This window comes from Thalia democratica, chromosome 1 (genome assembly GCF_965202585.1).
Source record: "Thalia democratica chromosome 1, ktThaDemo2.hap1.1, whole genome shotgun sequence".
Taxonomy (NCBI): domain Eukaryota; kingdom Metazoa; phylum Chordata; class Thaliacea; order Salpida; family Salpidae; genus Thalia; species Thalia democratica.
Window position 1 is genome coordinate 48,830,497 of NC_139165.1, and position 11,842 is coordinate 48,842,338.

The following is an 11,842-nucleotide window of genomic DNA, read 5'->3' on the forward strand; positions in this document are numbered from 1 at the left end:
AAGGGTCGGAAACACGTGGCCCGCGGGCCGCATGCGGCTCTCAAAGAGTAAATCTCCAGGATTTAACGCCTTTGAACGTTACATCTTATACTTAGTTTTATATTAATTTATTAGAAGTAACTTTTTTTTACATTTTAGTTCTGTAAAATTAAGCTAATTCATTGTTATTAAACTTTATTTATTGTTTATTGTATTATATTAATACATTTTATACTAGTTTTGTACTACATAGGGTTGTCAAAAATTAAGGATATTTAAAAATTTTTAAAGAGCAAGTATACTTTAAACTAGTTGTTTTTTTTTGAAAATCTATCAGGCTTAACACTTTTATATTGCAAATCTAAAGCTAGTTAAGTATTATTCATTTTAATTAGCATTTATGAATTTTAAATGTAAAGTACTCAAGTTAGATGACTTAGATTAAATTCCTTGTCTCAAAATGTGGCCCTGTTTGAAAAATAAACAGTTTTTTGAAAGTTTAAACAATAATTGATGAAGTTAACCAATTTTTTTATAATGCAGTTGAATTTTTTTGGTTTATTTATTTTTTTTTTTTTTAACTTGAAAGACTTAAGTTTTATCAAGTTATTAAACATTAAGTAAGGAGTATATTTAAGTTACAAAAAAAGATTGATAAGGAAAACTGAAAAAAATGACTTACAATTTCAATCTAGCTCGTTTGTTTCGTGCTAGTAGGTGATAGTTAAGTAGTTGAATTACTAAGTATGAAAATAATAATTAATTAGACAGATAGTGAGTTCATTAAGACAAAAATTGCAATTTTATCTTTTAATAATAAGCCCTATATTCATATATAACTTAGACTCAAGTATTAGACTGATTAAAACTAAAAAAAATTTAAATGTCTGACTAAAACTAAAACTGCAGCCCCGAACATGTTTCAAGTTCGAAATTTAACCCCCGAGTACCTCCAGCCTGCCGACCCCTGACTTACATACTTAAAAAATATTCAAAATTTATCTAATTGTAAAACTAATCAAAAAAAAAGAATTTACACACAATGGTTTTAATTTACTTGAGCAATCGTATTACCAAACTACTTCTTTTTACACGGTTAGAGTTTCTTCAAATTGTTTTAAGCAGCTTTAAGCAGGGTTGATAGAAATAAGGAATTTTCACAAAAATACTTAATTAACTTTTGTTTTAGTTTAAAATGCCACACTAAAGGTTTTTTGTTTATTGAATAAGTCAACAATGGCTTCAAATTGTGGCTTCGAGTCTAATTAGATCAAAGCTGTTTAAAAAAAACCGGAAAAGCTTTAAATCTGGTGTTAATCTTCACAGGAAAAATTGCTAATTAAATGTTTGGCTATCAAAGATAATTTCATTCTTGACTGATCTGCGTTATTGTTGCAGATTACACATTAAAAAAAACAAACCATCTAAAATTGGTTAAAGTTTAACCAGCGTACTAGAATATCTCTACTACGTCACAGTGTGCAATCATGCGTGCAAAGCGTGATATCACATAGAGCGTGTGCTGAGCGTGGAAATTTACAGAAAGTTTTGTGCAGGCGGAAAACTACACAGTACTATCTATTGCGCACTACTGTTCAGCATTTGCGTGTTTTCAACGCGTTTGTGGTGGTATTTTGATTGCCACGTGATTAAAAACTAGTTATAAAGATGTTATCTTAGAACATGTAACTAGTTGTATAATTTTTTTTCTGTAAAAGAAACTAAACATGCTTTTTAAGTGAGTTGAAATCTTAAGGTAAAATTACTACTTATTAGTTTCTTTGTTTTTTTGAACAGTTATATTTAAAGGATTTTGTTATTGTTGTTAAGTGATTGTTTTTATTATATTATATACAGTTTAATTAAAATACACAATGAAATGTGTTTGATTTGTTTGCTTAACATTTTAAATTGTTTTTTAGTTTAGTTTTATTTACCTTTATCTTTGTATTTGTTTAAAACTTTATGTAAATAAACTTTTATACAGATTTAACAATATTAGACTTTTTATTTTTACTTCTAAACATGTCAGCAAATCGAAAATTAGAAAAACTAAACAAAGATTTAAAGAACAAAAATGGAGAAACAAATACTATAAACAAAAGTGATCCCAAGCTTCTTAGACTTTTCGCAGGAGGGTAAGTGATTTAATATAACTTTATATGAAAATTTGAGATAACAATTCATTTGCAGTATATTTTATTTTTTGTGAACTAAATTTTTTTCAATCTATTCTTTTCAATAGTTCTTGTAGATAACTAAATAGATTTTTGTAAAATAGTAAAATTAATAAAATTGTAAGATTATGCGTCATAATAGGTAAATAAAATTACATGTACTAGGCGATGCTAATATAAAGTTGTTTAACAAAATTTAAAGTATAAAGCTTAAGTACTAGAAATTGAAGTATTAATAGCAATTTTAATAAGAGGAAACCGACTTATTTAAACTTTCTTAAAATAAAATTAAACAACAAAAACAAAATTTAGTAGCGAGTTTACAACAATTTAAACAAATTAGAGTTATAAACAAATTTTTGTTTGCATAAACTTGGCTTATTAGTTTTAATAAATATAGACTCTAAAACACTTAAATGATACATGCTACGTCCTTTACAAACAATTGAAAACATATTATCGTTATAGTTTTTTGCGCATTCTAAATTATTTAACAAATGTTCACCTATTTCCGATTGACTTTTTTTTAGCTTATTAGATATAACTTTATAAAGTTTAATACCTAGTTATAGTATAAATAACAATGTTTTTTATTAACTTTTTTATTTTATTTGAGTTAAACAGGAATAAGTTATATAGTTTAAATTTAATTTGCTTAAAAATTTGTTTAAGTTTTAGATAACATTATGCTAGATTAATATCATTTAAAAAAGGTTGTAGTCAAAAATTTTCATAAAAGAAATCTAAAAAGTTATTAAAAAAAAAAATTAGTCTAAATTTGTAATAATATTAGAACACTGTTTAAAGATTTTTCTACTAAACAAGTATAATTAAGAAGTAATTTTATTCTATAGTACTAATAAGTTCAATAAATACTAATCCTTTAATTGTTTTGTTTTATAAAATAATTTTTAAGTTTTGATACTGCTCCAATTTTTTTTTAATAATATAATTGAATATGGTGTAAATTTATATTATTGTACTTATAGTATGCTTTCATAGTTATTGTAATATCTTGAGTATTTGCTTTTACTAACTTTTATTTGAAAAGTATGATTTCGCATATTAAGTTTGACGAACTTTGTTTTAATTGAACTCTAGTTTAAGTTTTTATTAATAAATCATATGTAAAAAAATCATTATGTTATTTTTAAAGTAAACAGTTTATTATGATTTTGAGGCATGAGTTGTTTATTAAATATTTAAGGTTTTTTATCATTATCTCATTAACTATTGATATACTTGCATGTATAAGTTCATTTATTTATAATCTTTTTAAAGGGCGTCTGCGTTTGTGGCAACTGCAATTACTTGTCCTCTAGATGTGATTAAAACGCGGCAACAGTCGTCTTTGCAGTTTGCAGCTCAAACCACTTCAAACGTGAACTCACACGTGCTGGGAAGTGTTAAAAGAAGCTACACTTCATCCTCAGTCGCTACACACTCGACATTTTTTCAGCAAATGATGTAATTATTTATTTGGTAGATTGAATCAAAAATGTAAATAAATACAAACATGACAAAAAAGTTCTATTTAAAAAGCAGTATTAAAACTTAAATATTCAAAAGTTTATTTTATTAAGGTACATGTGGAGATATGAGGGCGTGAGGTCGCTCTTCAAGGGCCTTGCTCCCAGCTTGATAGGAGCAGTGTCGTCGAGAGCGCTTTTCTTTGGAACTTACGAGCATTGCAAGCAAAACTTGAACCCTTCAACTTCTTCTTCGGTAAACCACATTGTTTCTGCAACTGCAGGAGGACTTGTTTGCACCACCCTCACATGTCCCCTGTGGGTGATCAAACTTAGGCAGCAGCTGCATAAAAAGTTCGTAAGTTAAAGTTTATTTGGAGAAGTTATAAAAGGTTTCTTTAGATCATTTTAAAACTTGTTATAAATATTTCTAAAGTGTAAATTAAACAATAAAAAACGTTCCGAAATACTTTACTTTTTATTTTTTGTTTTGTAAACTTTTATATACAGTAGACTACCGCTTAAGTACGCAAATTGAACCCGACCAAAAAGTGCGTACTTAGCACGATAGTGCGTACTTTTTGACGACATAGTATAATATGAAATTTAGTTGTTTGTTTTCTTTCTCACAACTAGCCACCAAATAATTAAGCTAAATAAACAATTTTTTTGTATGTATAACATTTAATACATAATTCTAATCTAAAAAAATTTTAATAGATTTTAAAATGATTTATTTTTTTTATAAAATGTTTCTACATAATTAATAAATACATTTATTATAATTTTTTTTATTAGCTAAAAAGTTTTTAATTTTTTTTTTTTGAAATAAAAACGTTTCAGGGCTGTTTTTGTAAGAAAGTTTATATCAGTAGAAACATTTATAGTATAAGTGCACAATGATAAGATGCTTAATAGTTTTTTCTAACTTAAGTTTTTTGTTGTTGTTGTTGTTGTTTCTTTTTATATGTTTATATTGACTTTATAAAATTTGTGACTAGTTTTTGTGTTAACTAGTTTTATATTTTGTCACATTAAAATTAACCTTTCTTTTGCAGATATTCTGAAAATTTTTGAATAAAATTTTTTTTTGAAATTTTAGTAAAATTTAGAGAAATTTAGAAAAATGGATGGAAAGCGTCAGAAATTGACTCTATGGAACAAGTCTAAGGATAAAGGTAAAGTTGCACCACCAAAGCCAACATATTGTCTCCTGTGATAATATGAGGGAACTTTTAGGATTTTCAATGCTTAAATGAGAATGGATTCTCGATTTTGTTTTTCTTGATAAGTGCGTACTTAAGGCGGGGTGCGTACCAAAAAAAGTGCGTACTTAAGCGGTAGTCTACTGTACCTAATTAACTAAGAATATTTTTTCATTAAACATGTAAAAACATTATTCTTTAAACTTTAAACTTATACAAAATATATATAAGTCTATCAATCTAACCTTTTTTACAAAATTATATAGGTATAACAAAACTCCTTTAACGATGGTTCAATGCAGTAAAAATACATGGGCTAAAGAAGGCGTAAGGGGATTTTTTCGTGGTTTAGTAGTTTCCTATGCTACTATAGGAGAACTAATCGTGTATTTTTCAATCTACGAAAAAATAAAGGTAAATGTAGTTACATTCAAAAAATTAACCTTAACTTATTAAAGAAAGTTTATAATTATTTTTAACTCTAAACCTAAAGATTTGCAGCCTCTATAGTACAGTGTAGTTTTATCAGCAGTTTTTTGATAATTTATTTTAAAAACAGAGCGCATATTTAATGAATGTAAGAGGAAGATCACAGGTAGAAAGCTGGGATTTGCCTTCCCTGATGATGATTTCTGCATTTTCCAGATGCATATCTTGTGCAGTGTGCTACCCGGCAGGTTGGACTTTATTTAAAAAAACAGTAAAAATACATTAATCTCTGTCTTTTGTTTACGCCTAGGTATTTTTTGTTTAAGCTTTATTTAAAATCACTTTTTGATTTTTATAGTAGTAATATTTTTTTAATCTATCACATACTTTCAGTTTTATTCATATTTAATTAAAATCTGTACACTCCAAAATTTGTTTTTACTGGTTTTGCTTTGCAGAAGTCGCAAGAGTTAGAGTGAGACAAGAGTTAATTCAGAAGAGGTACTGTAATACATGGAGGACTTTGTTGGACGTTGGAAGAAATGAGGGTATGAGAGGTTTATATGGAGGATTGTCAACACAGCTTGTTAGACAGGTTAATAAATAAGTTATTTCTTATAAAAGAATAAATAACTCTTAAATACATTTATAAATATTAATCTTATAAACAAATTCAAATTGTTTTTATTGTTTATATAATATATGTGTATAAAACTTAAGTTCTCGACAAAAAAAGAAGGTTTTATTAAACAGAAAAAAGGCACGTTTTGCTGATTACACTTTAAAAAGTTTTAGTGACGTTTACAATAAATGAGTAAGTTATAATTTTAACTTTTTATATTATAAAGTTAAAAATAGAATTTTTTTTATAAAATTGAAATAAAACTAATTAGTAGGTGAAGATATGTTGCAAACTTCAAGTGTTTATAACTATGTTAATCAAGTTGTTTCAATTAAATATTAATTAAAAACTACCATATCTGCAAGTTCAAGCATTAGTTTTGTACTTACACAGCTGTGTATTAAGCACTTATTTTTTTAATAAAAAACTTTAACTTTGTAATATTTGCAGGCTTTAAACATGGGAATTCTAATGGGTGTGTATGAGGCAATAATGTACCATTACAAACAAAGTTAAGAGTTTAGAAAAAAACATGACATTTTTATGAAACAATCATACTTGTATGCAAATCTACAATGAGTGTTTGGTGAAAACTTTCAGGACTTTAAAAATTGTTTTCGACCAAAACTTTAAAAACTTTTTAACGGTTTTGAGAATTTTACTATTTTTTAAAATTGTTTCAAAGACTTAAAAGATATGCCACTGTTTATATACGTACAATGTTTTCAAAATATTCAATTTTTCTGTTGTAAAAGCTTTCAATCATAACTGTATCTTTATGCCTTCAATTATAATACGATTAAATAAACAAAGTCTTCAACAACTGTAGTTAATATGTAGGTTTTGTATTTATTGCTAATTGAAGTACAATCAAGTTAAAAAATAATTATTCTTAACTTTTGCTTTTATAAGAGTATTAGATAGAATTATTCATGTTATTTTGTGTAGTGTATAGATCTGTTAGTTAATAAAAAAAAAATTACTTCTAAATTATGAGAAAAAGTAAGATTAAAGCAAATTTGTAAATAAATTAAAATTGTAAAAAATGGAATATCAGACAAAAATGTTTACATATAAAAATTTTCGTTTTTTAATATTTTAAAGTCTAATACGGCTTGAATAAATATTTTTATCTGTTTTTTTATGTCATTTGTAGCATATCAATCAAAAAAAAAACAAAAAATTCTGTTGCTTTTTGTGTAGCCAAAACAATTATAAAAGTTTTTTTTTTTTAACAAAGGGAATTTTTTCACAAAAAACAATAGTCTAATATTTTGCACTACATTAAGTATTTTATAAAACTATCATACTTTTTGCATCTATAAAACATTTATAACAATGAAGTTATTAAAAAAAAACTTATATTGTTTTATAAGTAGCAATGAAAAAATTTAAATAAGCTTCTATGTTAAGTAAGCAATATTTTCATCAGTAAAAAATTGTAAATTGTTTTTTTTTTGTAGCTGATTAACTTAAGTTAATGTTAGTTTACAACTTGTTAAGCTACAGTTTTTAAACTGACAAGCATTTAAGGTTTATTATAAATTGTACTGAACTTACAAAAAATTTTACTTTAAGTGCCAAGCAATAAAACGATAAAAATAAACTAGAGCTGATTCTGATTAAATACTTTTTAAATGTAAAAAAACATACAACGTTATTTTAATTATTGTGCTTTCTTTAAATCAAATTTTAACGAAAACTATTTTTTTAGTTTTTGATAAGTTAACAATCTAGAAATGGTTCTTCGGTTTGTTATGTATCAATATTTGTAATAGAGTTACATGTTAAATGTTTGAGTTTTAGTATATATCTGATAATTTACCTAAGTCAAAAAAAAAATTACTAAAGGATTCATAAGTCTTAGTGCGTTGTAACACTGACATTATTCATTTAAAACAAAACAATTTTAAAGTAAAATAAGTATCACTATTGCATAAAAGTGTATTTATTACTTATATTTAAAATTAAGTGATCAAATTATTTTACTGATTTAGTTGAACGGTTTTGTATGTAGTTTGCATTTTGAATGGGATACGCTCAGTTCCAAACCGCGCACAGTTCTCACCTAATCAATTCTGAAAACCGCTTACCAACCAAGAGTTAGGGGTAAAAGTGATAGAAAAAAACAAATAAAAAAATTTAAAAAAATTATAATAATTAAAAACTAATTTAAGAAAAAAAAATCAAGTTGGAGTTGTGCACGGATGGGAATTGTGCGCGGGTGGTAATTTTAAGTATTCCACTTTGAACACAGCGCTAAAGTACGTACTAAACCGGCAGTGCGCACTCAAGAAATTAAAGTTTTATTTTCCTACTTTAAACCTAACACAATTATGTTGGTATCAACTAAAGTATACATGTTACTGTTATACAAAAGTCCCAAAAAACAAAAACATTCACTACAAACACAGAAAAGTGTTTTAGAAGTAGTTTGTTTTTATTGTGTAATTTATTTTTAATTAAGTCATAGTGTTTTGATCTGCCTTATATTTTCTTCTACCTTTATTTAGATTACTGATGAAGTTGTTAAAAATTCTAATAAAACCAAACTAGAAAATAAATTTAAACCGTGCTGTAACGTTTGGCAACAATAGTTTTTGATCTTTCGAAGAAAAAAAAAACAATATTAATGTCACACATCAAGATACTAATGAAAATAGTCAAATGTAATAAGAAGAAATATAAAAAGAAACAAACCGTTTTACTGAAGAACAGCAAGCAGTAATTAAAGAAGAGAATGTTACACCAGATGAGGATGGTTGTTTGTATAAATAACAAAAGTTTATAAGCTACTGATATCATTGACAAAATATACACAAAAGCCTATCATTCTATAAGGATAGCTGTCTTCAGCAGAAACGCAAGAAGCTGTTGGTAAAAATAATCATGCAAAGTTTCAATCAGCTTTTAAAAATTTTCAAAATACCTTGAACTTGCTAACAACAAAAAGAGTCTGCTAGACACAAACGACAAGTTACATTAACAGACATTTTTAAATTGCATCTAATTCTAAATAAATTTGAGTTGAACTTTTCATAATATTGTTAAATATCTAAACTTTAATATCGCTTTTTTATACGCTTTTTACAATTATGTTTTAATCATTTGGTATGTAAGTTTTAATTATACCGTTTATTATATTCGTATCTAAATTTTGACATGACTTTTAAAATACTTTTTGTTTCTATTTTTTAATAATGGGTAATGCAAGTCTTAACTGCATTGTTTGTTATAACGTTAAGTAAATAAACTGTAATATTGGATTTGATACATAGTTTGGGAGTTCTTTTTTTTTTTGTGATTCTTGTATTTTTTTTCAATTTAACAAGAAAATTAATTATTAACTATAAAACTTTTGTACTACTACGTTCAGGTTATTCTTTTTTTATTTCAAAATAAAAAAAAATACATTGAACACATCGTTTTTAACTATAAAAGTGCGTGTTAAACTGATAGTGCGTACTCAAGTAATAGGTAAATCAATAAATATTTTTCAACACACAGTGCAAGTTAAACTGCTTTATGGTTATGGTGGTTTTTATTAGCTTTATCACAATTTTAAACACTTAAAAAGCGCTTAAACAAATGACACTAATAAAATGTACTTGAAATTTGAGTATGTTTTAATAATTAAATAAGAACTAAAAGATACTCCGATGGATAGTTTTTACTTAAACCTTTATCAACAAACTTTAAGATATTTTTTAAAAACAAATTAAACTAATTTTAAAGTTACTTCGAATTATTAAACTAAAAAAATCTAATATATGAATAAAAAACATGGTTAAATAGCTTTTAAAGTATTTTTTTAATAGTATAGTGCATGATATTTACGTATAAAGATAGTTTGAAAAAAGTAAAAAAAAAAAAAAATTAATACAATAAATTAAAAAATAGTAACAGGTACATATTTTAAATTTGTTTATTTTTTCTGGTTTTTAGTAAAAGTTTTTCTTTTAGTATATACAACCCAATAGCTAACAAACTATATTTTTTAATGAAAATTAAAGAACTATAAGGGGCAAGGGCTTCAATCAAATATAAACCTTTATGTCTTTACTCGAGATTTTGAATTTTCTAAATCTTTAAAGTTTACTGGGTAGCTTTTGTTTCCAATTGTGAGTTTGTGGGTAAGTTTTGAAATTTCTGTTGTCTACTTAGATTGAAATTAAAATTTGTGTTCGGGTTTACTATTAACAGTTGTAAGCTGATGTTTTTACTTTTTTAGATTTTGTTTAGTTCAATATGTGTTTTCGTCTCATTTTCTTCCACTTTTGCTTGATATATTAAACATTCTATCAGCGATTTCCTTTTTTCCATGGTCATACCAGACTGTTTTTTTCAATTGCAAGATTTATTTATATTATCTCTTGAATCTAACAACTGTTTCCTACAGATTTTTATGATGGTCATGAAACAATAATTTAATTTAGTGCTATTTTTGATTAGGTATTTATTAAGTTTATAATGGTTTTAAAAATACTTAATGATGTTATTTATTAGTTTTTCTCTACATTTGTGCTAACAGATAGTAAATAAGGAAAATCAAATCATAAGAATTTTTATTGTTTAAGTTAATGTATTTTCTTAAAAGATAAACAGTATTTTGAAGGTATAAAAGTTAGTTGGTGCGTTATGCCGATACGAAAATATTTAGTTAGCAAATCGCATCAAAACTTAAACGTTTTAAAATGATGTTTGATACCAAAGACAGGGTTTACCAAAGTGAGCGGTACCATCCCTCTAGGGGCAATTTAAGTAAGTCGGGGGGAAATAACTAGTAAAGGGGCAAAAGGGGAGAGGGCGCTTTAAAAATTTTGGGCCGTCATAAAGTTTTAAAACTTACTTTAAATATTCTTTCTTGAGTTGCAGATGAAGAGTAAAAAATAAAAAGGTTTTAGGTGTTTTTATAAGTAATTTTAAAAATTTCACTAGATATAGTTGAATTGAAGCTAAGGAGCAAAATAAAAAAGTTTTATGTGTTTTTGTTAGTATTTTTAAAACTGCCACTAAGTATTCTTGAGTTGCAGATGAAAAGCAAAAAAAAAAAAAAAAAGAAGGTCTAAGCTGTTTTCAAAGGGTAGTTATTTGAGTAGTCTTGTTAAAGAGCGCCATAGCCTTTTAAATTGTTTTAAAAGGGGCCATTTGAAAAAAGTTTAGGAAACCCTGCTTTAAGGTATACATTTTTCTATAAGGTCTTTTTGTTAGAAAGTCATGATAAAAGAATTTAAAAAATGCCTTAATACTTTATTAAAAATACTTTGCAATGAATGAGTTTAAACGTACAAAGCAGACTAATTTATCGTTAAGTGTTTTGTATAAGTAAACCAGCAAAACGAAAAGAAAAACAATACTTTAATGAACTTTTGTATAATGTAGTTTACTAAATAAAGAAAGAAAGTCGTACTCGTACGTAACGTAACTAGTAACTACTTAAGATATGCGTAGAGTAGATAGACTTTCAGGCAAAATTTTACTCATACTAATACTAACATAGTATTAATGAAAAAACTTAATAAATTTTTAAGAAATTTAAAGTTTTAAAAGTTAAATTGTTTATAAGTTAAGTTAAAAAAAAAATATTTTAGATGTTATAGTAAGCTAGTGTCCATTGTTAAATATTTAAGTTTAACAATGGACATCTTCAACGCCACCTTGTAGAGAATTTTAAATAAAACATCCCCTGTTGCAGCTGCACACTAAATGTTCTGGGTAACTGTAGTAAACAATAACAAAAACAAACTTAAACAATTTAAAAATGGACTTATAATATGATAAATTCTTCCTAAATGATAAAAAATGCAAAACTTATTGTAATGGTTTGATATATTAAACTCTTTATTTTTGAGATAATTTAAGTTGTGTTTACGCTCCTCCACTTTAAGAAGGACATCTAGACCACCTCAGGCAGGTTTAATTTGATAATTTATAACTAAAATTCAGTTATGGTAGGTTTTA

At 25.8% G+C, this 11,842-nt stretch overlaps 1 protein-coding gene across 1 annotated transcript; it reads left to right on the top strand.

Annotated features, from left to right (window-relative positions):
* The first annotated feature begins 1,975 nt into the window (after window positions 1-1,975).
* On the top strand, window positions 1,976-6,623 carry LOC145846215 (solute carrier family 25 member 36-like). Its single transcript, XM_082953125.1, has 7 exons — window positions 1,976-2,117; window positions 3,438-3,623; window positions 3,740-3,979; window positions 5,097-5,244; window positions 5,390-5,507; window positions 5,718-5,854; window positions 6,332-6,623. Exons 1-7 carry the CDS (start codon window positions 2,005-2,007, stop codon window positions 6,395-6,397), a joined length of 1,008 nt encoding a protein of 335 aa, XP_082809251.1. The 5' UTR covers window positions 1,976-2,004; the 3' UTR covers window positions 6,398-6,623.
* Window positions 6,624-11,842: the final 5,219 nt, after the last annotated feature.